Source organism: Colias eurytheme, chromosome 31 (genome assembly GCF_061535395.1).
Source record: "Colias eurytheme isolate Ceu_HAF_F1 chromosome 31, ilColEury1 Martin Lab GWU primary, whole genome shotgun sequence".
NCBI classification, from domain to species: domain Eukaryota; kingdom Metazoa; phylum Arthropoda; class Insecta; order Lepidoptera; family Pieridae; genus Colias; species Colias eurytheme.
Window position 1 is genome coordinate 854330 of NC_143010.1, and position 26401 is coordinate 880730.

Below are 26401 nucleotides of genomic sequence, written 5' to 3' on the forward strand. Positions count from 1 at the left end.
CGTTGCTTCGTACCAAATTTCAAGATTCTGAGTTCACGGGAAGCACCCTGTAGGTTTTGATTCCCTTGCAAGTGTCGAAAATTTGCGGCATAAACGGCTGTATCTTTTGATTGCGTTGGCTTAGAAGTTTGATTTTTTCACAGCTTCTACGGACAGTAGACCTGAGTAATTGATATAAATTTCAGCATCATACCTCCACGCGTTCCTGAGAAAAAGGGTCTTGACAGACGGACGGACGGACGGACGGACGGACGGACGGACGGACGGACAGACGGACAACAAAGTGATCCTATAAGGGTTCCGTTTTTTCCTTTTGAGGTACGGAACCCTAAAAACTGTCAAAATCAGATCATTTGTAGAGAAGAAAATGCACACAAACATATACACATTACACACACATTCTTTAAACTATCTGTTTACCAAAGTTCATTCTTATTTATTCAGCTGATTTAGCGATTGAGAAACATACAGTTACATATATAAAATTAGTGGCATAATGGTTTTGGTTAAGTTAGTTAAGTTATCATTTATCAATATTATATAATAGAATTATTATTTTATTTCTACAAACTGAATAAGAGCGAAGCCAAGCGCACAACCAGTATATGATTCCCAACTTAGATTTCCTACACTAACAAAACATCGTCATAATTATAACTTCCAATACAAGACAATAGTACGTAAGTTACAACCTAAGTTACAACTAAGTTATAGCTAACTTATTGGTTGGACTAAGTTGCATAACGCGGACCCCTGCCTGCTGGGAAATCAAGCATGTTTGCTGAACGGTGTACTAAGCGTGGTTTAAGTTATACTCAAGTTATGAACTTAAGAAGGAATTAACGTATTTCATTTTTCTGTTTTTTTAATATTTGGAAAGAGTAGTACCTAATTGATATGATTTTTTTAACCTTTATTTTATAAGTTTCTGTTCTAAAAGCTATGACAGATTAAAATAGCATAAGTAGGTCATATAAATAATTATCCAAACAGCTATTTTTACACGAAAGATTAACAAACATACATCCAGACAAACTTTCTCAATAGGTAGTATTTTCTTTCCCGTTTATACTATGTATATATTTGGTGGTCGCGCCTTCGCTTCTGTAGTAGGTATCTATAATACCTATAAGTACAAGGTTACCTGTTCTGACAAAAATCTATGTCTATTCAAAATTTCATCTTTACTAATCTATACTATAATATTATAAAGCTGAAGAGTTTGTTTGTTTGAACGCGCTAATCTCAGGAACGATCCGATCCGATCCGAATGGTCCGATTTGAAAAATTCTTTCGGTGTTAGATAGCTCATTTATCGAGGAAGGCTATAGGCTAAGACGAACAGGAGCGGAGCCACGCGGGTGAAACCGCGAAGCGCAGCTAGCTGAGTTAGCTAGTTGAGTTTTAAATATAAGCTATTTTTGCATGAAAGAGTGACAAACACCCATCCTCAATTCGTGCTTATAAAAGTAATGTGGTATTTACCTATATTATTAGCTTTCAATCTTCTATCCAATATATTGTACCACACACTACAACACTAATTTCAACCTATAAGTACTCTGCACTCTGACATTTTTCCCTCCGTAATGTCATATTTAATTTCTCTTTTATTTTATTTCAATCGTATATTTATCTGTATACTAGTTAGTATAAAACAAAGTCCCTATTATATCCCTATGTATGCTTTAATCTTTGAAACTACGCAACGGATTTTGATGCGGTTTTTGAAGTGAAAACTTCCTTATCGGCGTTAGGTATAAAATCTTAAACTCGCGTCAGGACACGTGACCTGATCGAAAAAGCGTAAGACGGATGGATATCAAACATGCTCAACGTTAATAATCAAGTTTTCACTTCTGCCGGCACTCCCGGAGTGCAACCCGTCTTGTTTTAATAGAGTGATTGAAGAGGAAGGTTTTAGTATATAATTTATTAGGTTTTATACAAAGTAGTCGAAGCCGCGTGCAGAAAGCTAGCTAAAGATATAATAAAGCTTGTTGTTATCAAGATTTTACTTTTTAAACGTTTGACATTCTTCGAAACGTCGTTCATTGCATTTTCTTGTAACAAGGATAATTTTAATAGATTTCACATTGATCATTGATCTGATTACATTGCCTTGCAGTCGCAAGGGCAGAAAATAGTGAATTAGAAAGGAACTGAACTGAACTACGCAAGATGGTCTATATCTTAATATATATAAATCTCGTGTCACAATGTTTGTCCTCAATGGACTCCTAAACCACTTAACCGATTATAATAAAATTCGCACACCATGTGCAGTTCGATCCAACTTGAGAGATAGGATAGTTTAAACATGTAGGTACCACGGGCGAAGCCAGGGCGGACCGCTAGTATATAAACTATTATGTTATCTTGTCATTATTGTTTATTAATACATAATATATGGAACCTAAATAAAGATTAGTACTGATTAAAAACATGGTTTAAAAATCCTCTCCTACTTATCAGCAGAACTGAAATTATTTTTGAATTTAGTACTTATATATTATTTAAGTAATTTGTTTTTAATTAGTTAAAAAATAATTATTACTAAATTTAAAACTACTGAAGGGGACTCTTATGCAAAACGACAACATTTCAATTGTTTATGTCGCAGTCATCTGGTTGAATCTGCTATTTGATTGAAAGGCTAGCGCCTTCATTGAATAACGCTAGCCAGTAAATGGATAAATGAATCTATACAACCTCTATATATAAAGCATAACAAAAACAAAGTTTTGCACGCTCAACTACGAGCAGAATATCTTTTATACTGCGTTCCACAAATAAAGATAATTTGAATTTGAATTTGAATAAAGGCTAGTACAAGCAACGCCACGTGCAAATGCTATATATATTTAATGCTACAAGGTCTCTAGCTAACTAATTGCTAAATACAATATTCAGGACCGGCGCACTGTAATTAATGATAGGATCGGTGGCACGAATGTTACTTAATCGATGCTTAACTGCACCTTAAACCATGGTTAAGTAACGTACTATAGTTAGTGTGTTGTTAGCAGCAGGCGATATGTTTTGTATCTGAGTGAGAGGTGGTAAGAAAATAATAGTTACTTAACTGCAACTTAAACTAAGGTTTACTTAAGTATTGAGTGTGACTGTGTTGTTAGCGACTGTCGATATTATGATATTTGACTATTTGAGTTATTGGTGGCAGGACAATACCTTAATCGTTACTTAAATGTTGTGACGGTTAACTTGAGCAATTCAAGCATATAGTCAGTGATAGAGATAATTGAATAAGTGTTATGTATAGTGGATGGCTAAGTTATTAGTAGCACAACTAGGTAATAGGCATGACGAAAGATTTTGAAATCCTCTTACATAATGTGTGTATACGTTTACTATACAAGAAAAACCCTATATTTCGGTAATATACTTAAATTTAACGAAGATAAAAGCCACTTTTCAAAAAATATTTATTAACTGTGCCAAAACAGCTCGCAGGTATCATGTCATAGACGTGACGTCACTCTTATGTAACTACGTAATTATTTGTACGCATTGCGAAGAAAATTAAAAAAATATTTATTTAATATGTGTTATAGAAACGAATTTCAAAGTTTATAAGTGGTGTGCAGTATTGCAGTGTGAATCCACATAAAAATAATGCTCAAAAGTGTGTTAGTAATTATTTCAAGCCAGAAAATAATAAGAAATGATTGTCTATAGTTGGCGCGGAGAACCCCGAACCACGTATTCGTGAATTCGCAATTATATTTCTGTTCTGAGTCGTTATAGCATACGTGAAACAATAGAAAATAAATAAAATGCGTATTCTCAACATATTCATAACAACAAAACACATCTGACGTGAGTTGTTTACTTAAGCGTGACGTCACGCGTATTTTAGTCAAAATGGCCAACTGCAGAATTTCAATGTTTTATTTTATTGATAATCTCATTAATCTTAATGTTTTTAAGATTTCTAAGTCACTATATTTAAATTATTTATTATACATTTTCCCTTAAAAACACTAATACGATCATTTATGGATACTGTCGTCATGCCTATTATAATTGGAGCAATACTTAACTACAACTTAATCGATGGTATTTTGATTAATAAGTTGATACGTAATAATGGTACTGACTAGATCAATGGGCAAGACAACACGTTCATCATGATAGCAAAGAAGGAAAAATGTATTTCATAATAAGCCGCCAAAAACGAACATTGTTTGTTGAATGTTATCCAAATTATTTTGTAAACATTTTTCCGGAGGGCGAAAAGCTAGCTCATTCAAAAAAATTTTATAAATAGAAAATAAATTTATGTATTGGAAAATCTTGTTAACGATTTATTATATATGTATGTATTTACAATTATTACATATTTGGATATGTAATTAATGTACTGTTCATCATTGCGCAGGTGTAAATAATATGTATTTTAATGTACTTACCGTTTTTTTAAATACCTATAGACTTGAATGAAAAACAATAGATAGGTACAACTTAAAAACTATCGTCCTTCTCAACGAGGTATAAAATAAAATATACGTATAATTAATTAATCGAGTTTAAGATGACACATTTTATTCACTTTCATCTTACTAACATTTACTCATGCGACGGTTTAATAATAAACCTTCCCTACTAGTCCCTACTAGTAATATGTATTATAAATGCGAAAGTAACTCTGTCTGTCTGTTCCCGCTTAAACCTCTCAACCGATTTTGATGAAATTTGGCACAGACAATCTTTTGACACTGAGAAAGAACATAGGCTACCTTTTATCAAAACACCACGTGGGCGAAGCCGCGGGCGGAAGCTAGTTAGAAATAAAAGATTTTTTAAACGGATTTTAAACGCGATTTATTCATTATATTATTTTACCGATGTTTCAAACACTTCGTCGGATGTCGTTAAAATAATCTAATGAATAAATCGCGTTTAAAATCTGTTAAAATCTTTAATTTCTAAATATTATACTATAATACTCGCGTAATATCAAACACTAGAAAATACTATTAAACCATCAGTTAAATCGTCGTTTAACAGAACAGTGTAACCCACCCTATTAGATATTCACACTCCATTTCACTGGCCTCTGCTATTTATATTATCCTTGTATATCTGTATCTCAAGTCTGAGCCGCTAATGGGGCAAGGGGCAAATGAAGGGGCATATTATGGGGCAGATGGGCAGATGCTATACATATGATTTTTAACGTGAAGCGTCTGTAAAATTAGTATTAAATACCACATTTAGTGTACTGTGTATGTTTTAAGTGTATTTCGTTTTTTCAGCTTTTATGCATATGACAAAGGATAAAATGACATTTCATAGACGTAAAACATTTTGTTCGCGTAATCCTATTATAATTATTATCCTATTAATATTATAAAGGCGAAAGTTTGTATGGATGTATGGATGTTTGTTACTCTTTCACGTAAAAACTACTGAACCGATTACAATGAAATTTAGCACACATATAGAGGGTAACTTGTATTAACACATAGGGTAGGTTTTATCCCGGAAATCCTACAGGAACGGGAACTATGCGGGATTTTCTTTTATAACGCGGGCGAAGCCGCGGGCGGAAAGCTAGTATAAAATAAAAAAATAAAATAGCTTTCCACTCGTGTTTTTATAGAAAGATCCACAAAGTTGCCGTTCCCGTGTTTTTAATCGTGATAATATTAGCTGTAGGATTAGGATTAGGATTCGTAATAGTAGATGTGAAAAAATTCATTCCTATTGCGCTGTGTAGTTTCCTGTTACGAAAGAATTCCGATGATCTGATATGTACTTCCGCAGATTACCACCTACAAACAAACAAAGTATTTTACTTGTTTTTAAAAATATCAAGAAATATATAATACTAGCTGTTGCCCGCAGCTTCGCCTGCGTGGAAAAAATAAATTTTCAGCGTACAAACTTTCATCCCCTATTTTACCCCTTTAGGGGATGAATTTTCTAAAATCCTTTCTTAGGGGACGCCTACGTTATGACATCTACCTGCATGCCAAATTTCAGCCCGATACGTCCAGTGGTTTGGGCTGTGCGTTGATAGATCACTATATATCAGTCACCTTTGAGTTTTATATATTATATAGATAACCTACAGTTTAAATCTTTTTTTATATAACTAGATGATTAGGATATGGCAGAAAACTATTTGCTGGGTCAGCTAGTACATAATATATGCTAAAATAAATTAAAAACATAATACACTAATAATTAATTTCTTCAGAAACCACTGAACCGAAGAGAAGCAATTAACGCAATTATAACGCCGCGCCGTTATTTCAACCAAATGTAATAAAAATGTTATTTTTTAATCAGTGCCTCGCTCGACGTTTAGGGTTCCGTGCTGAAAGGGGAAAATCCAAATTACATATATTACTTTATTACTTCACTCGGCTTTACCTTATGAAAAATAAAAAAAATATAGATAACTGCCTGTGCCACAGGATTTCACTCACGGTAACTGGTTATAAGCCATTTTAAGCACCACAAAAATAGATAAAAAATAGAATACGTATAGATTGTCTAATCTAAAAATGAACGCCCCTCCACTAAACTTAATTGTTTCAATGTGTGAGGACAAATAATTATTGAACCACTTTATATGTGTGCGCGCGTCGATTCTACTGCAAACTTTGACACTCGCGCACTGATTTGTCAACTAATCGGGCGATCAGTTCAGGTGCCTAGCATTGTATGGCGGGGAGAGCGCGCTATGTACGGAATGACACGTCCGTTCTGTCGTGCATCGCGTCATTTATGCACTAGTTGGCCAACTGGTCCTGTCGTTCGGGCATGGACGGGACTGGAGGACTGAACGACCAATGAGGCAGACCAATTTGTGTGTATTGCGTCTATACACGTACTTTGAATGTGAGCGTAAACACAGTGGAGGGGCGTTCATTTTTAGATTAGACAATCTCTACCTACCTATTTCAAACCATAAACAGATTAAATTATTTAATCTGTATTATGACAAGACATCATCTTCTTACATTGCTCATTTAGATCGGTGCTGTAGTTTATCCATAAAAGCGTAGCCACACAAACATTTGTTGAGCAACAGTTGATCAACAATGTTGCTGGAAGTTTAAAAGTTGTCGCTCCTTGGACGACATTTCAACATTCGTTATCAACTCTTATACAGTTGCCAGCATAGGTACATGTTGAAAGCGTCTCCGCAACATGTTGATTCAACTTTGTTATATAACAAACTAGCTTTCCGCCCGCGGCTTCGCCCGCTTTGTCCAAAACCTAATAAATTAAATACTAAAACCTTCCTCTTGAATCACTCCTTCTATTTAAAAAAATCCGCATCAAAATCCGTTGCGTAGTTTTAAAGATTTAAGCATACAAAGGGACATAGGGACAGAGAAAGCGACTTTGTTTTATACTATGTAGCGATGATTACCATAAAAACAGGGCTTAACATACGTAGTATCAAATGGGTAAACTGTGGTTTTACAAACAGACTTTCATATTAATAATATCTATAAGTATAGATATTTTATAGATGATGAAGCTTACCCTTGCTGGTGATGCAGGGTGGTGATGAAGCCATCGCAGCTGCTGATGATGACAACTGGAAGCAATAATAACAATTATTAACTGCAGGTTATATCGTGATATTAATCCCTACTAATATTACAAATGCGAAAGTAACTCTGTCTGTCTGTCTGTTACGCTTTCCCGCTTAAACCTCTCAACCGATTTTGATGAAATTTGGCACAGACAATCTTTAGACCCCGAGAAAGAACATAGGCTACCTTTTATTGCGAAATATGTACCACGGGCGAAGCCGGGGCGGACCGCTAGTTATAAATATAGAAATGACAGTAGGTACCCAAACTAAATCAAAATTAAAAATCGTGGATATCTTGGTGCATTTAGATCAAACGCGAGAATGCTGATTCTAACCGCTTTAAAATTATTTTGTATAAACAGGCGTAGAGAATTCTTTCGTTTTTAACCGACTTCAAAAAAAAGGAGAAGGTTATCAATTCGGCCGGTATGTTTTTTTTTTATGTATGTACACCGATTTCTCCGAGGTTTCTGAACCGATTTACGTGATTCTTTTTTTGTTCGATGCGGGATGGTGTCGAGTCGATTTGGTCCCATAAAAATTTTATTCGGATAGGCCCAGTAGTTTTTATTTTATGAGCATTTTTGTCTGTATATTTGTAAATGTTGCAAGTGCAAGTTTGAAGTCGGTTGTTTTTAACGCAGTTATCACTTGTTCTTAGTGCTTTTGAAAAGATTCTATGCAATGTTATAAAACTGAACAACACTGAATACGAGTTTTCGTTTACACTAAAAGATCACGAAAGAATGCTCTTGCTCTAGCTCTATGTTCGTTTGATCTAAATGCACTGTATCGAATTAAGTTCTTAATCTTAATCTTATCTTAATACGTAATAAAGGCGAAAGTTTGTAAAGATGTATGGATGTATGGATGTTTGTTACTCTTTCACGTAAAAACTACTGAACAATTACAATGAAATTTAGCACACATATAACTTGGATTAACACATAGGATAGTTTTTATCCCGGAAATCCCACGGGAACGGGAACTATGCGGGTTTTCCTTTGCAAACGCGGGCGAAGCCGCGGGTGGGAATCTAGTTGAAAATAAATTAACATTCAGGTTTTGAGTTAAACAAAAAATCTTTCTCCTTTATAAATATCAAATATACATTTATTATTTACTCCAATATAACAAGGCAACGTCCACGTTAGGTCATTATTTGAAAATTAACTGACGTTAAATTTAATTAAACAATAGATGGATATGTTAGCCTGCGGCGGTTTGTGTCCATTGTATGAGACGGCACGAGAAAGTAAGTATTAAGCTATTGCATAGCCTTTATCTCAGACTTTGAGCGCGGCGACCGAATGTAAAAATTCCGTAAAGAAAAAATGTAACACCCCCCACTCCAACCGGCACAGCGATGCGATGCTATGCAATAGCGCAACCGCGGCAGTCCTCGAGTGACACACGTATTTTTTTTTAGCTGGACTACGGCTTTTCTTGATTTTCAGGTATATAATTCGATATTATTGAAAAGGACAACATTTTCATTGGTACAGTGGATTCTGTATATATAATTGGAACGAGCTTTTCCTTGTAAATGTGTAAGTATGTATTTCGCGCGTATAGGTACCTACATGTAGGTAAGTATACGATATCTAGTAATTTGTAACAGTGGCTTTGCTGCGCAGTTTCACGGATATCATCATAATCTGTTCAGTTGTTATAGCGTGAAAGAATAACAAACAGTCATGTTTATAATACTAGGTGAGTTTCTTTGAGACGTTCGCTACCTCCAGATTTATTATCATTCAACCCAACCTAGTGGTTTATGATTATAATATCGTATCGTGCCGTGCAACAATGAAAACGTGCCCACGACCTAAGTTTGTAAGAGGGACTGTAATTAGCTTAGATGTTGCCTTCTAGCTATGAGCCGTCTTACTATTGTTATGTTAAGACTAGTAAAGTTATCTGTCTTTGCTCACGTTAATACGTAATTATTAAGGCTTTTACATGCGCTAATAACCTTGAGCATACTTGACGGATCTCAAACCTCTCCCGCTGCACCTTCTTTTTTCCTCGCATTTTGTATTTAAAAAGATAACTAAATGAACTATATGAATATATGAAATAAATAAATATATTATATGAACTTTGGAAAAAAGTCCTCGCGAGCAATTAAAGATCAAAGACCATCCTATTTTATATATGTCCGTATTTAAGCAAAAAGGAACCACCCAGCAAAAACGCACTTCTGAGATATCAAAGGATTTACAAAAACATTTGCAGCTCTGTTAGATGAAGTAAAATTAAAATTTATTTTATTTAAATTCATTGATAAATTACTTATTTAAGTATGTGTATATAAATTTGCTCTGAATATTCTTAAACTTTCTAGATAATTAAGAAAATGTGCATGTGGTTCCTTTTAACATTTATCAATTGATAGGTTTTCTCTTATACAAAAAGGAACCACATCCCAGGGATTTAATGATATAAATGAAACTATGTATTTATAATATCGTAATTAAAGCTTTAATTAATAAAATATATAAAATAATACTTATATAGGACGTTTATTCGACGTTATCATCAAATTGGATTTCGAAATCCACCGTGTCTAGTCCATCTATGTGGTCTTCTATTGCATCATCACTAATGAGACCGTTATAAAAACTGTGCATCTTGTGGAATGAGATGTAATATGGACTGAATATCGCTAGAAGGTGAAAAAAGCTTCTCCAGAGGCAGCGACGTATAAGGTTCTTACTTCTTCGTTATCTTCTGTAAAAAATAGAAAAAAGCTTTAAATCAAAATAATAAAGCCGCGTGGCTTTTATACGTAGGTAGGTATATGGCGACAGCAAAATATTATTAGTTCTTATAAAGCCGTGTCCCTACTAGACGACTAAGTATGTTGTATGTAGGTACATGCGCCATGTTCAAAAAACTGGCTAAGTGAGAGTCGGACTCGCGCAACGAAGAGTTCCGTACCATTATCTATAAAAACGCCAAAAAAATCACGGCTTATTGTATGGGAGCTTCTTAAATATTTATTAAGCTATTGCATAGCTTCTATCGCGGGCCTTGAGCGCGGGGACCGAATCGAGAAATTCCGTTACGAAAAAACCTCACGCTCTCCACTCCGACGGGCTCGGAGGTGTGGCTTGAAGGCATGCTATGCAATAGCTTTACCGTGGCAGTCCCCGAGTGCCACACGTCTTTTTTTATTCTGTTTTTTAGTATCTGTTGTTACAGCGGCATCAGAAATACATCATATGAAATTTCGACTATCTAACTGTCACGGTTCATGAGACAGAGGGATAGACACTAGACAGACGGACAGCGGAGTCTTAGTAATAGGGTCTCGTTTTACCCTTTGGGTACGGAACCCTAAAAATCATACGCAACAGTGGCAACCCTAGCAAAAAATTAAATAAACTTGTTAAAATTTTGAATTTCGCAGGCTAGAGCCTTGTTCCGGTCAAAACAGTAGCCGCGCGAGTTTTAAAATCAAACAAATAATTATATGCGCTGAATGATGTGGCTGAATGTACTGTACTGAATCTGAATCTAAACGTATTTTACCAAAATAGTAGGTAGGTACCTAGATCATCGACAGTTATTTTTAAAACAGGGTTTAGACTTTAGTAGTTTCATCTCACAATGACAGATGAATCGTAACAAAATGATCTCTTAATTCGACTCGCCGCGCCTTCGTGAACAACGACATTGTCGTTAAAATACGTAAATCCACAGAGGATTCCTCTTGTACTTACTTAATGAACTATCTTCTTAAAATCACACCACAATCGGGAATGAATCAAAAGTGGATAAAGCGTACCTGCATCTCAGATTCAATAAGTACTTAAATGCATTAAATAAAACTACTTACCCATTGTATCTTCATTATTATCTTCGGTGTTCGTCTCCAATGCTTTTCTTACCAATTGCTTGCTTATTTATTTATTACTAAACATTTTCACATTTAATTTTAAAGGTAATTAACAAAAACAATAGAACTTACTTCGCGGAGGAAAAAAACACCGTCACCCGTATTATTATAGTACTCTTTGACCGTCACGTATTCGAACTACTTCGCTGAATGTCACCTATATTGACAGATGTTCGACGTTTTACTTAAAAAATTGGAGTTTTGCACTTAAGTAATGAAATACGTTGTTTAAAGATGAGAAGCATTGTAACAAGTCAAGGCATTTGGTTCCATATAGCGATGATGGGTTTCAGAATGTTTACAATATTTATTTATGCATAATAGAACCGAATGCTTGTGGTTTTATTTTGCAATAAAAAATTACAATTAAATTAAGAATTTTTTTTACGCATAACCATACCACAGAAACCTGGTTCCATTTTGTGTATTAAAAATAATTGTTATTAATAGAAATATGTGTAATGTATAATGGTACCAAGTAGGTGTGGATCTGTTTTGTAAAAAATGACATGATAGTAATATCGTTTATTTGTTTGAACAAAGCAGTCCCGTGGTGCTGTGGTTCGGTTTTGCTTAATATGGTATTATTCGTTGTTGCTGGTGGTTCCTTTCTGCTTTTAGTATACCTTGTTTCCAACGTAAAAATCATGTGGTTCTTGTTTGTATAAGAATTTAGACCACTTTTGAATGAGTATTCTTCAATAAAAGTAAAAAACGAAATTTGTCGAGTGGTTCCATTTTGCATAAATACGGACATATTTTTTTCGGTATTGTGCTTTATGTTGTACCAGACTTTATAGAGGTTGAACATAGTCGAAATTGCCGGGTAACGCCTTAAGTAGTGATTACCAGTTTAAATATATTAGCGTGAATGAAACCATGTGCTTACTACCTACACAGACTCGGTCTAGCAGGACACAGAAGGCTGATCACCTACTTGTATCTAAAGAAAATCTATCAGTGAAACAGATGTATAATGCATCTGCCCCTTACCCCACTTGGGGATACGGGACTTCACTTCACATACCGACTTATGATCAACGGATAAAACCATGGGCACAAAATCTTAATACTATTATAAAGGCGAAAGTTTGTATGGATGTATGGATGTTTGTTACTCTTTCACGTAAAAACTTCTGAATCGATTACAATGAAATTTAGCACACATGTAGAGGGTAACTTGGATTAACACATAGGATAGGTTGTATCCCGGAAATCCCACGGGAACGGGAACTATGCGGGTTTTCCTTTGAAAACGCGGGCGAAGCCGCGGGCGGAAATCTAGTACTATTATAAAGGCGAAAGTTTGTATGGATGTACATGGATGTTTGTTACTCTTTCACGAAAAACTTCTGAATCGATTACAATGAAATTTAGCACACATGTAGAGGGTAACTTGGATTAACACATAGGATAGGTTTTATCCCGGAAATTCCACGGGAACAGGAACTATGCGGGTTTTCCTTTGAAAACGCGGGCGAAGCCGCGGGCGGAAATCTAGTATATTATAATACCATGGGTACCTAAATACTTTCTATATTTAAATCCTTAAATTGTATACTATCTGTATACAAAATTACATAAAAATCGGTTCAGCAGTGTTGTAAATTTATTGATATTCTTACTTACATAGGGCATTTATGTATTAACATACAAATTCGTTAATTTATATTTCTTTATTAATTTATTGTTATATTTTACTTCATAGTTTCGTAGGCAGTCATTTTAACGGATTTTAAACACGATTTATTCGTATATTTGAACTCAAACTCACAGTCAATTTTGCTATTAACCCCAATCGTTCTAAAATAAAAAAGAGACCAGTAAAATTAAAAATATTAAAATTTCGACTTAGAAATCCATTAAAAATATATTTCATTTAAAATTCTAATTTCTAAGATATTCTAATGCCGAGTCAACCTTTTGATACGGCCCTGTCACATAATCCGTTCTTGCCTTCACCTTAAAGCTACTTCTCTGCCAAATTTCATGGAAATAGGTCAAGTGGTTTTAGAGCTTTAAACTTATATTATAACGAGAATTTAATTTAAAAAGGAAGTTTTAATTTTTTTGTGTTTATATTTTGAACTAGATTTCCGCCCGCGGCTTCGCCCTCGTTTTCAAGGAAAACCCCGCAGTTCCCGTTCCTGTGGGATTTCTGGGATAAAAAGTAGCCATGTCTTATTCTGGGTCTGCAGCTTCCTACATACCAAATTGTAATCGGTTCAGTAGTTTTTCCCTGAAAGAATAACAAACATAGTACATTCATCAATCTATCCATCTATGCTTACAAACTTTCGCGTTTATAATATTAGTAGGACTAGCTTTCAGCCCGCAGCTTCGCCCGCTGTCTAAAACATAATAAATTATATACTAAAACCTTCCTCTTGAATCACTCTATCTAATAAAAAAAACCGCATCAAAATCCGTTGCGTAGTTTTAAAGATTTGGGACATAGAGAAAGAGAAAGCGACTTTGTTTTATAGGTACTATGTAGTGATAACGAACTAGTAAGGGCCGGCGCCCACTGCCGGCACGGCGTGGCATGGCAGGGCAGAGGATTTTATTACTAATGAAGTTATTTTGAATCTTATTTCAATCAATTTAGAATTCAAGTTACTTTATTTCGATACCACGATGCCGCGACGTATCGCAGGATGCTGCAGCATGACGCGGCACGCCGCAGGATGCGGCGGCATGACGTGTCTTGCTGTTTCATTCCAAGGAATGCCGCGGCGCGCCATTGCATCCCGCGAGGCGTATGCGTCACTTTGGGGTCGAGGAATTATGATTGCTAGCTAGTTGAAATAAGGTTGAAACTTATGCAGCATTAGTGGGGCTTTTAGCAGGATGCCACTGAATGCCGCGGGATCACGCAGCACGCCGCGGGATGCCACTGCACGCCGCGGGATGCCATTGCACGCCGCGGGATGCTCTGCCGTGCCATGCCGTGCCGTGCCGGCAGTGGGCGCCGGCCCTTAGTTACTACGTAAGTATAATTCATACATAATATTAAATAACTAGTTGACCCGGCAAACATTGTTATGCCAGGACACCCTAATCACTATAAAAATAGTTTACGACACATACCCATCTACCCATGCAGGAAAAACCCCATAAAAATCGGCCAAGTACCTATAGGTAGGTACTTTATCTGAAGTTTGGTTGGAAAATCCTAACTGATATATTTTATTTAATATTAATATTATAATATTAATATTACCTAAATTTATAGGTACACTATAAATGCAAAAGAAACTCTGTCTGTCTGTCTCTTCTTCACGCTTCAACCACTGAACCGATTTGGATGAAATTTGCTAATCTCACGGGAACGAGAACTATGCGGCTTGTTGTTTGTTATACCTACTCATACTATTATTTATTACTTTATATTTGTTATAGTTTTTAAATATCAAATAAAAATGGTTTGCATTTTTAAGTGGTTTCTTTTCCCCCTTCAACTAGCAACCCTAAATAATTGTTCTATATCCCTTATCGGACAGTGAACCCTTTTGTGTGTTTTTTAATTTTATAATTACTATCTGCCCGTGAATTTATTCTGCCCTATTACACAGAATAATAACTAGTAGCTAGCTACATATTAGTATTACCCTTTTTTCATGTTTTTCTCCATAGGAACCTTCCTTGTGGCTTAACATAAACCTTAAAAATAGGACGAATCGTTACGTTAATACTGCCACAGATTAGAGAATAGTTACTTCGTAATACTGCTATCACAGGCTGCTATGAACTTTTATATTTTTGTATTTACTAGGTTGATCCAAAAGTAATGATAACTGGGTATTTCCTGTGCACATAAAAATATAAAATAAATGTTTTTTGCTTGCTCATGTACTCACTAAGTTATCACAAAAAAATCATATCAATAGGCCACGCTTCCAAGTATTTATATTAATTTGAATGTGAACCGTGGGTGCCAGAATGTTTCCCGACGAAAAGAAGAAACAGCGATTCGACATTTAGAGGGTGAAATTTCTAAATTTTTTATGAGATCAGGATAATTTTTTTGTCATGATTTGTGATCATGGATGTTACCCGGGTTCACCATGTTTATGCTGAAACCAAGAAACAATCAATAGCCTGCAATGGGAGCTTCCAAAGTGACGATGAAGAAATTCAAAGTGAAAATTAGTGGGATAGATTAAAGCGTTAGTTTTTTTGGGACACTGAAGGAATAATTATGGTGGAATATTATAAGAAGGTAGCCACTATATTAGGCTCTTACTACACAGACCAAATTAAAAGATTGCGGTAGGTTAATAAGGAAAAGAGACATGGTAAAATTTCGGGCTTGAATGCTGTTTCACCCAGACAACGCACCAGATCACAAAGCGTCAGTTGCAATGGCTGCCATTCAAAAATCGGCATTCCAAATGTTTGAACACCCACCCTGTTTGTTAGATCTAGCTCCTAGTTATTTCTATCCCTTTCTTCGGCACAAGAAACACCGTCTTAGCAAGAAATTTTAAGACGACAGCGAAGTGATGGCCGCAGTAGAGGGGTTTTTGTTGATGAAGTCAAAGTTTTTTTTTTTTTTTAAGTTTAGGAAAAAAATATCGAAGTATATTATCTAGTTAGAAGATTATCTAGAGACATACATAATTATTTTAACTGTAATGACCTTGCTTATTATTGATTATCATTACTTTTGGATCAACCCATGTAAATTAGGTTTTACCTTTTTGTATTTAAATTAGGAGTGTTTTAATATTACAAAAATTGGGATCACTTTGAGACATTATAAAACCACAGACTAGTAATAATATATTATGTACTACACGGTATACAAATAAAACTAATTATTATTATTAATGTTAATTTATTACTAATTGAGAAAAGCGCCATCTGTTTATTTATGTTCAAAACATTAGCTAGACTACGGTTTGCTAGTATTAGTAAGAGTACAAAGCGTTATCGATACATGGCAGTTAACTATATTCGTATAATTAAAAATGAAATAAAACTCATATTAGTGAACTTTGGATATTTTATTCAGTTGTTTTATTTACAGCATTGACTGTTCAATTAGGTAATAAGCAATATTCCGAGATGTTATCTTTCTCGAAATTCTTTACTTATTTATTTCTATTAAATGGTTTACTGCCAATAATTTATTATTAAATGCCAAAAAAACCACTTGTGTTGAATTTTTACTTCCTAATGTAAAAAAGTTGAACAGAGATATTACCTTGAACGGGGAGGTATTGCATCCTACTGAGTCTACTGTATTTCTAGGGTTAACATTGGACGAGAAACTACAGTGGGGAGCCCATGTCAACACCGCTGCAGGTAAGCTCAGTTCTGCTGCATATGCAGTCCGAAAAATAAGGCATCTCACCGATGAAGATACGGCTAGATTGGTTTATTTCAGCTACTTTCATAGCATTATGTCCTATGGAATTCTACTGTGGGGCAGGGCTGCAGATATAGAAACTATATTTATCTTACAGAAAAGAGCCATTCGCTCTATATAATATAATTTACGTGCTCGGGACTCACTAAGAGATCATTTTAAGAATACTGGTATCCTTACTGTACCATCACAGTATATATTTAATAATATTTTGCATGTACACAAAAGCTCTGACTTACACACAAGAGTAGGAGATAGACACGATTATGGCACAAGGAACAAGAATAGAATTGAAATGCCATTTTTCCGATTAGCTAAAGTTAAAAATTCATTTATGGGTCAAGGTATACGCTTTTACAATAGAATTCCTCACAATATTAAAGAGTTTAGTAGTTCTAAATGTAAAACTTACATAAAAAATGTACTAGTTCAGAGAGCGTACTACAGTATTCAGGAATATATGGACGATAAAGACCCATGGAGGGTTGTCGCGTAAAAACCACAGGACAGTTCTTTGGCATATACATATTTAGTTAGGTAGATATAAGTTACATATTATGTAAATTTATTGACATTATTTAAAAGAGCAACTATGGAGTTTCTTGCCGATTCTTCTCCATAGATACTGCTTTCCGAATCGGTGGTAAATGTTAAAAATACTATGTAATGACGATTCGAAAGTGCTACTAAATAGTAGTCTAATTGAATAAATGAATGTTTGAGTTTGAGTTTAACGTAGGTAAGTAGACTAATTTATGTTACAAGTTTTAAGAATATTACTTATAATAGACATAAGTACAAAAAAGTCTGCCGAATTTTCAATGTTTTTAATTCATTAATAAAAATAATATTACCTTTTATTCGATTTCACAAAAACTACATAATGCATACCTACATAGTAGGTAATGTACTAGTAAAACAAAACATTATCCATACGACTCCATACCTACTTTACTATATGTATAATTCATCTCAATTCATTGTTTCTGCTAACAAAACTCATTGTTCATGCTTATCAAATTCAAAACGCTTGTGAGAAATTTTCAGCGAGTTTAATAGAGTGATTTTTGTGCATTTTTTAACCATTTATTATAACACATTATTTAGATATTTCTATTATGTTTTATTATCACTCTATCGAAGGCCCGTGTCTCTGCAGTGGGAACATATAATGTTAAAACAACAGTAAGTAATAATACCTATCTAAATAATGGAATACAATCAATGTTTTAGTGAAATCAAACCTTGTAGAACGCAATAATATAAGGCAAGAGTTACTGCTGATTATTAATTTCTATAACAATATGCAGTACCAAATATATTTAATACCATTTTGGGCAATATACACTCTCTCCTCACATATAGATAAAAACAATTCAGATGTTATTGTAACTTATACTGGTCACAGCGAAGTTAAGGATCCTATACCACAGGCTATACATAAAAACGAGGAAAACATACATTCAGATTTAGAAAAACAAAAACAAAACGTAGAGGACAGAGTAACAGATACAAATGAGAGAGAAAGAGATAAACAGAGTGATCAAACTGAAAGCAGTGATGTAGTTTTCATACCAAATGATAAGGAGGTTTTAAGGAATGAAGATTACAAGAATATTGTAGTAAGGGATATGATTGGTGAAACCAATATTGATGGAATTATGAGGCATGTGAAAGTTGAAACTGGTATGTATTGTATTGTATTTATTATAGGTGTAGCTATTGATTTTTAAATTGTGTTTATCTGTGTAATGATACGCATTCGCCTTATTTTACGCATTTATGTGTCTCTTAAGCTTCGGCATTTATGTGTCTCTTAAACTTCGCGATACTAAATAATATTATAATATCTGTATGATCGCAATTATATTATGATGTATAAGTAAATTGAAATGTGGCTAATTAGCCACAGTTTACATCAGTTCTCTTTTTCGCTCATGATAGTTGAATCATGCCGTCTCACTTTGACGTCATGACTAGCATGTCTTCAATAACAAGACTCAATTTTAACAAGAATTCATATAATATTTCGACCAAATTTAGTTTAAATGAACACCATATTATTAAAAAGTACAAGTAAGATCTGAAACTGTATTTATCTAAGAACTTATGAATTCCAGAATCACCAAACCACGACATAATATTCATATCTGGTAAAAACGATGAAAACATCGAAAAAACTGTTAAAGAAAAACCAAGTACACAACAGAAAACGGGCAAGAAAGTAAAATTGAATTGTAACAACTTGGATTGTAATAATACAGTGGACACTATTTGTGGAGGGAAAGAAGAGGAGAGAAAGTGGAAATACCGTTTATTCATGAACGAATGTTACTTTAGGAAGGTTAATTGCGGTTTTAAACACGCTAGTAATAGTAAGTACTTCATTATAAGGTCCATTGGATGCAAATTCGAGGGTCTGACCGGTTGGCTTGGTTGGTAGTGGCCCTGCCTTCCAAGCCAGAGGTCGTGGGTTCGATTCCCACCCGGGGCAAATATTTGTGTGATGAACATTGATGTTTGCTCTGTGTCTGGGTGTTAATTATCTATATAAGTATTTATTTAAAATTATATACCTATGTATGTTTATCAGCCATCTGGTTTTCATAACACAAGCGAAAGCTTAGTCATTTCATTTTATTTCATTTCATTTCATTTCATTTCATTAGTATGGGATCAGATCGTGCCGTGTGTGAAAATTGTCCTGAAATATAAATATTATAATTGTCCTGAAAATATAATTACAGGATTTTTTAGTTCTTTCTTCACTTCACTTTTAAACATTTACCAGAAGGTAGTGTTTGCCACATTTTACGAATAGTCGTGCACATCTATAATACTTATATTATGAATCTGAAGAGTTTGTTTGAACGCGATAATGTCAGGAATTACTGCTCCGATTTGAAATAAGTATTCTTTCAATGTTAATTAGCCCATTTATCAAGAAAGGCTATATGCTATAATATCATCACGCCAAGTAGTAGAGCTGCAATGCGGTTGATTTAAGATCTTTATTGAAGTTCAATAAATTTTAAATTAAATTAAATAGGAAACTATTATAGGTCGTCTACACTAATATATTAAAAAGGTTTAAAAAAATTTTTTTTTGCTTGTAGGCCAGTGGAAATTAACATTAAATTCGCAAAGCACGATGTAGTTCTGAATTTTTGGTATGTTGTTTGGATCAGTTAGGGTGATGTAAATCCCAATTTGCAACTTCGAAAAAGTTGTGCTCGCTACGCACCACGTGATAAACTGCGAAAATTTTTGACTTTTTTCACTTTTTGCTCTAAAAGTAACTATGCGTTTCCGACAAGTATCATTCAGTACATAAATTAAGGTTATTAAATTTGCGACAATTAAAGCCTAATTACAGCTCTCTAAACCTTATAACGACTAAACTGTGGCCATTCGAAGATGGTTCATTTTTCCCGAAATATTGAAATTTTTAGTTTTGCTCCCGTTTGAAGCAAAATATTGGCAAAAACCGCTCGTTCTATGAGAAGTTCGTATAATAAAGTTGTAGTGCATTTAATTTTCTTTCATTAGAGCATAGAACAAAGTCTGTGAGACAAATAGTTCACACACAATATCTAAAAAACAAAAAGAAGGTAGAAATAGATTTTTAAAGAATTGAAACTGAGGGCATATAAAATCATAAAAAGGATAATACTTTTTCATTAAAAGAAAATTAAATTTTCTACAACCTTATTTTATGACCTTCTCAAAACGAACGAGCGGTTTTGCCAATATTTTGGTTCAAACGGGAGCAAAACTAAAAATTTGAAATTTTCGGGAAAAACTGACTATCTTTGAAAGGCCACAGCTTAGTTGTTATAAGGTTTAGAGAGCTGCGGTTAGGCTTAAATTCTTGCAAATTTAATTAGCTTTGTAATTTTGTTAATTACCTATCCTGCAAATGAAAAAGTATTATCCTTTTTATGATTTTATATGCCCTCAGTTTCAATTCTTTAAAAATCTATTTCTACCTTCTTTTTGTTTTTCAGATATTGTGAGTGAACTATTTGTCTCACAGACTTTGTTCTATGCTCTAATGAAAGAAAATTAAATGCACTACAACTTTATTATACGACCTTCTCATAGAACGAGCGGTTTTTGCCAATATTTTGCTTCAAACGGGAGCAAAACTAAAAATTTCAATATTTCGGGAAAAATGAACCATCTTCGAATGGCCACAGTTTAGTCGTTATAAGGTTTAGAGAGCTGTAATTAGGCTTAAATTGTTGCAAATTTAATAACCTTAATTTATGTACTGAATGATACTTGTCGGAAACGCATAGTTTATGACTTTAAGAGCAAAAAGTGAAAAAAGTCAAAAATTTTCGCAGTTTATCACGTGGTGCGCAGCGAGCACAACTTTTTCGAAGTTGCAAATTGGGATTTACATCACCTTATCTGATCCAAACAACGTACCAAAAATTCAGAACTACATCGTGCTTTGCGAATTTAGGGTTTTTTAGTGTCGATTTCTACTGGCCTATTGGTTTTACGCGCTAATTTTAGGAACTACTGTTGCCAGTAGAAATTATTTTTGTGTTAAATTAACATATTCGTAACTAGCTGTGCTCCGCGGTTTCACCCGCATTGCTCCGCTCTTGTTGGTCTTAGCGTGATGATGATAGCTCGATAAAAGGGCTATCTAACACCGAAAGAATTTTCAAATCGGACCAGCCGTTCCTGAGATAAGCGCGTTCAAACAAACAAACTCTTCAGTTTTCAATATTAGTATAGATTTATCGTGGGCTACGTTGTAGCTACGACGCTACGATTGTGCTACGGTAAGTTTCAAATCGGGAAATAATTAATATAGTTAAAAAAACTAAACACAAACTTAAACTAATGACATGATTGTATTTTAAACACATTCCAGGATATAAAATAATGCCAATGGAGAGTTGTAAGAACATTGGTGGACGGTATTCAAGTAGACCATTTGTGTATGCTCCTCAACCTGTCGCCAGTAGAATTAATGAAACGCGAAGAACTTTCTCGTCTAGAAGGTAAACCGTAATATTATACAATGAATAGACTACACATAACCCCATGTATTCCTATTTCCTAGTTTAATTTTTAACATAATTTTCAAATGATTTGTCGTATTTTTTATACTTTCATCTTTGAGAACGTCAGAGCGTATACGCACTATGCGGGTAGCCGCATTGCGGGTAGCCGTCCGGCTGACCGCAAGCACAGTTATGTACGTAATATTCATTTCTATGCGCACTGCGATGCGGCTACCGCAGACCGCACAGTGCGCATAGAAATGAATATTACGTACATAATTGTGCTTGCGGTCAGCCGGACGGCTACCCGCAATGCGGCTACCCGCATAGTGCGTATACGCTCTTACAGTTACCAATTAGTTACGTTTTTGAGTATATGAAACCAATCTTTATTACTTAAATAGTCTGTGCTTAAAGTTACGTTTTTATATCTTTGTATTATGTTTTTGGAACGAAGTTCATTATCGCGCGTTGTGAAAGGGGGCTAGACGGAAAAAATTCTTACGAAAAGTTGTCACGACACTTTTTGCTAGAGTTGTAAGCCATGCGGCGTGCACGTGGTTCTCTGTCTGTCTCTCTCTAACTTCACACTTCGTTCCATCCGAATTTTTATTTATTGAAAGAAAGAAAGAAACATTTATTTATCAAGGACAGCACAACACACACACATATAAAACATAAAGAACCGTAAGAGATAAATAAGAAAGCACCACGACAAGAAAATAGCAACAATAACACTAAAATTAATAACATAAAAAAAAGCACGTAGAGAAAATAAAATTGACAATCAGTATTATTATTAAGGTGTGTCATACGATCCTGACAAAAAGGAGACAGCTCAGCATATGCTGCAACGTTCTGGAACATTGCCAGCGCTGTTTTTCAGTGCCCCCCTTTATAATTATGAAGGCTTCGAGTTGGGACGAAAGGAGTAACTTAGGTTTACATATATACATAAATACACAAAAAAAAAATAAAATAAATGAGATATAATAACTTATAGAATAAATACACAAATAATAAATATTTCAGGACAATTTTCACGTAAATTTAATATATATAAATACCACTAAAACTGGATTTGGTGAGCTAATAATATACTTTTAAATTTAGATTTGAAAGTATATAGTGTTCGTAGATTCCGTAACGGTGGTGGCAAGTTGTTCCAGCATTTAGTGGCGTTATATTTAAAGCTACCCTTAAAACAAGCGGAATGGTGTTTGGGTACGAGGAGTTTGTGTGCATCCCTGGTGTTGTATTTGGTGTTTTGTTCACTCCTCCAGATAAGTTTTTCGAACAGATAGTGAGGCGATTCTGTTTTGACAACACCAAAGAGAAGGGATGCAAAGTGCAATTGCCTGCGGTGCTCCATGTTTAGACATCGCGCATTATTAAGATAGGGCGTGATGTGATCCCTCGGTGGGACATTCCAGCAGAACCGTGCACATGCGTTCTGCACTCGCTGGATTACACGTTTTGTGCGACCTAATAACCGGTGTCCATACATAACATCCATATAATTGAACTTTGATAGAACTAGACTATCACATAATTTGAGTCTGAGACTGGGTTCAATATATTGTCTGATGCGATATAAAACCTTAAGCCTATAGAAACAATTAGCTGCTGTAATGCTAATGTACTTCTCAAATCTCAGATTCTCATCAAAAATGATGCCCAGGTTTCTAACCTCCTCAACACGCTGTATAGGTACCCCGTCTATGCATAAAAATACTGATGGCAGCTTATTTTTTATTATTTTGACAGTAGAGGGGGTTCCGAGTATCATATATTTGGTCTTATTGGGGTTGAGAACTTGAATTATTTATTGAAATTATTCTTACAAATTATTACAATAACTTAAGTCTAGTCCCACAACCAAATCATCAGTCCCTTGACATCGCTCAAGTTTTTTTTTGGAATTATATGTATATCTGTTAATAAATATATTATATTTTCTCCATTAAATAGATCACTAAACATGGCTTTAGACGGTACATTCTGCTCTCACTCCTGTCCTCTCCATTGCACAGAAGATTACGACCCACAATGTGCTATGTCCGCGACCGGCGACAGACGAGTGTTTTTGAACCATTGTAAACTGGACTATGAATCTTGTTTTTATAATGCTGGTTAGTATTTGTAGCAAATGTATATTAATAAAATAATAAATGTTTGTTATTTTCAAAATAAATTATTTTACATAAGGAGTTAAATTCCATTTATGCCAACATCACTATATCGTATATACCTAAAGTGTACTTACCTACCATTGTTCAAATCTTAAAACTAAAAATAAAATTTAGCAGGTAAGAACTAAAAACGAGGCGAGTACCTATAATATTAGGGTAAAAGTGGGATAGATGCCGCACTAGGATAGATGCCCCATTTTCAAAAAACCTCACTTCCCAGAGTCCTGACTACGAATTAATGATTTAAATAGGAGCTCCTATCACCCCGCACCTCGTGTACGCATGAGCTGTTGTTTGGTGAAGACGTGTTTCGCTAGTGCGTGTTATAATATCGGCGGCGAACTTCACGAACACGTTAAAATTTAAAAAGGTTGATATTTGCCTTTGCATAACTTTATAAGTATTAATAAATTTCACTATATTTCTTATTATGTCTATACACTGGTTCATTAAGTACAAATCTAAGTGAAAATAGTGGCTCTTTTGTTTTTATTTAATAAAAAAACTACTGGGGCAGCTATCCTTATCAAAAAGGATAGTTGCCCCTTTTTTTTCGAGGGATAGATGCCCTTAGGGGCCTCTAAGGGCATCTATCCCTCAATACATATGTACATGTTAGTATCGATAATCACAGGTACTGTTTATATTTTTACCTGATTGCGTCAGAGGTTTTCTCTATGTTAACCGATTTTACTCGTTTAATTTGCTTTTTTTTTGTTATGTTTACTTACTTATTAATGATCTGCCCTTATACTGATTGTAGGAGAACCACGCCACGAAAATACAAAAGAAAAGAAGGAGTGCGAGCGCAAGTATATTCTTGGACAACAGAACAACTATGTGAACTTGACATTTGCTGGCTTATCATATTAATTTTATTAGATTTCGCGTTTATAGAGTATGTCAGGCATCTATCCCACTCTGCAGGCATCTATCCTCCTTAGTATTTTCATGGTGGGGCAACTATCCAACTAGGTAGGCATCTATCCTCAAAAAAGGTGTTCTACAAAAATATTTATTACACATTATCTATAAATGATAGGATTAAAAATATATATAGTAATTCAAAACAGATAATTAACCTAGCTATATTCATACAAAGTGTTCGTATAAGATTCATGTTTTTTAAATTATGAGGCTATTTCAAAAAGTGGGGCATCTATCCCACTTTTACCCTATACTTACTGCATATAAAAATCAGACGCAACGCTAATGCGTGTAATATTAGATACTAGCCGTCCGTCCAGGCTTCGCCCGTGGTACATATTTACGTTTTCTCTACATAAAAACCATCCTCGTACTTCAAGGAATATAATAAAAAAAGAATTATCGAAATCGGTTCAGCCGTTCTCGAGTTATGCGCTTACCAACACATTTTGCGATTCATTTTTATATATAAGACTAGCGGTCCGCCCCGGCTTCGCCCGTGGTACATATTTACGTTTTCTCTACATAAAAACCATCCTCGTACTTCAAGGAATATAATAAAAAAATAATTATCGAAATCGGTTCAGCCGTTCTCGAGTTATGCGCTTACCAACACATTTTGCGATTCATTTTTATATATAAAGAGAAGATATTGTATAACGTTTAACAAACATACCTACATTTTATCTTTTACTTATTGGTTTAGAAATAAAAACTAAACAATTTCTTTCAGTATGGCATCGCCGTCCCCTCTCCGAGTGTGTTGGTGGCAAAAAGGCAGACATGCGACAAAACAGAGGCTTCATAGGATGGTTACAACGCGTCGGAATCGTAGGTAAACGGGGTCGACTTGTTTTATCATAAATAAAATTATTGAAGATCATGGAGTTTTATTTTCCTTTTACCCCAGATAACTCTAAAATAATTATTTTTAACAATATACTAAATCTCCTTCAAAAGAACGGAAGGCATCGGCTTTAATATAAAAAAAATATTAAAATTAGTTCACAAACTTGAAAGGTCCGATGTAACAAGCTCAAAAAAATACAGTTGGATTGAGAACTGCCTCTTTTTTGAATTCGGTAAAAAATTTGTAGTCTAAAGAGTAACGCTTACCTTAATTGATTTCTGCGCCCTCTCTGTTTAAATTTTGTAACTATATACCACTTTGATTTCTGCGCCCTCTCTTTTTAAATTAAGGAACTATTTAAAATATTCTCATATTAGTTTGTGCGCCATCTCTGTTTGAATTTTGGAACTACTAGAACTAAAATATTCTAATAGAAACATGGTTTTCAAATATGATCGTAGTACGATGAGTATTGCATAGATGGCGCTGTAACAAAAAAATTAAAATCGTGATACTTCGATAATTATAAAATTATTCAGAATTTGGAA

General features: G+C 34.6%; 1 protein-coding gene across 1 annotated transcript; it reads left to right on the plus strand.

Annotated features, from left to right (window-relative positions):
- The first annotated feature begins 18164 nt into the window (after window positions 1-18164).
- Window positions 18165-25867, plus strand: LOC149895333 (uncharacterized). Its single transcript, XM_090118838.1, has 5 exons — window positions 18165-18546; window positions 18981-19235; window positions 21752-21881; window positions 23856-24016; window positions 25737-25867. Exons 1-5 carry the CDS (start codon window positions 18165-18167, stop codon window positions 25865-25867), a joined length of 1059 nt encoding a protein of 352 aa, XP_089974964.1.
- The last annotated feature ends 534 nt before the right edge of the window (window positions 25868-26401 follow it).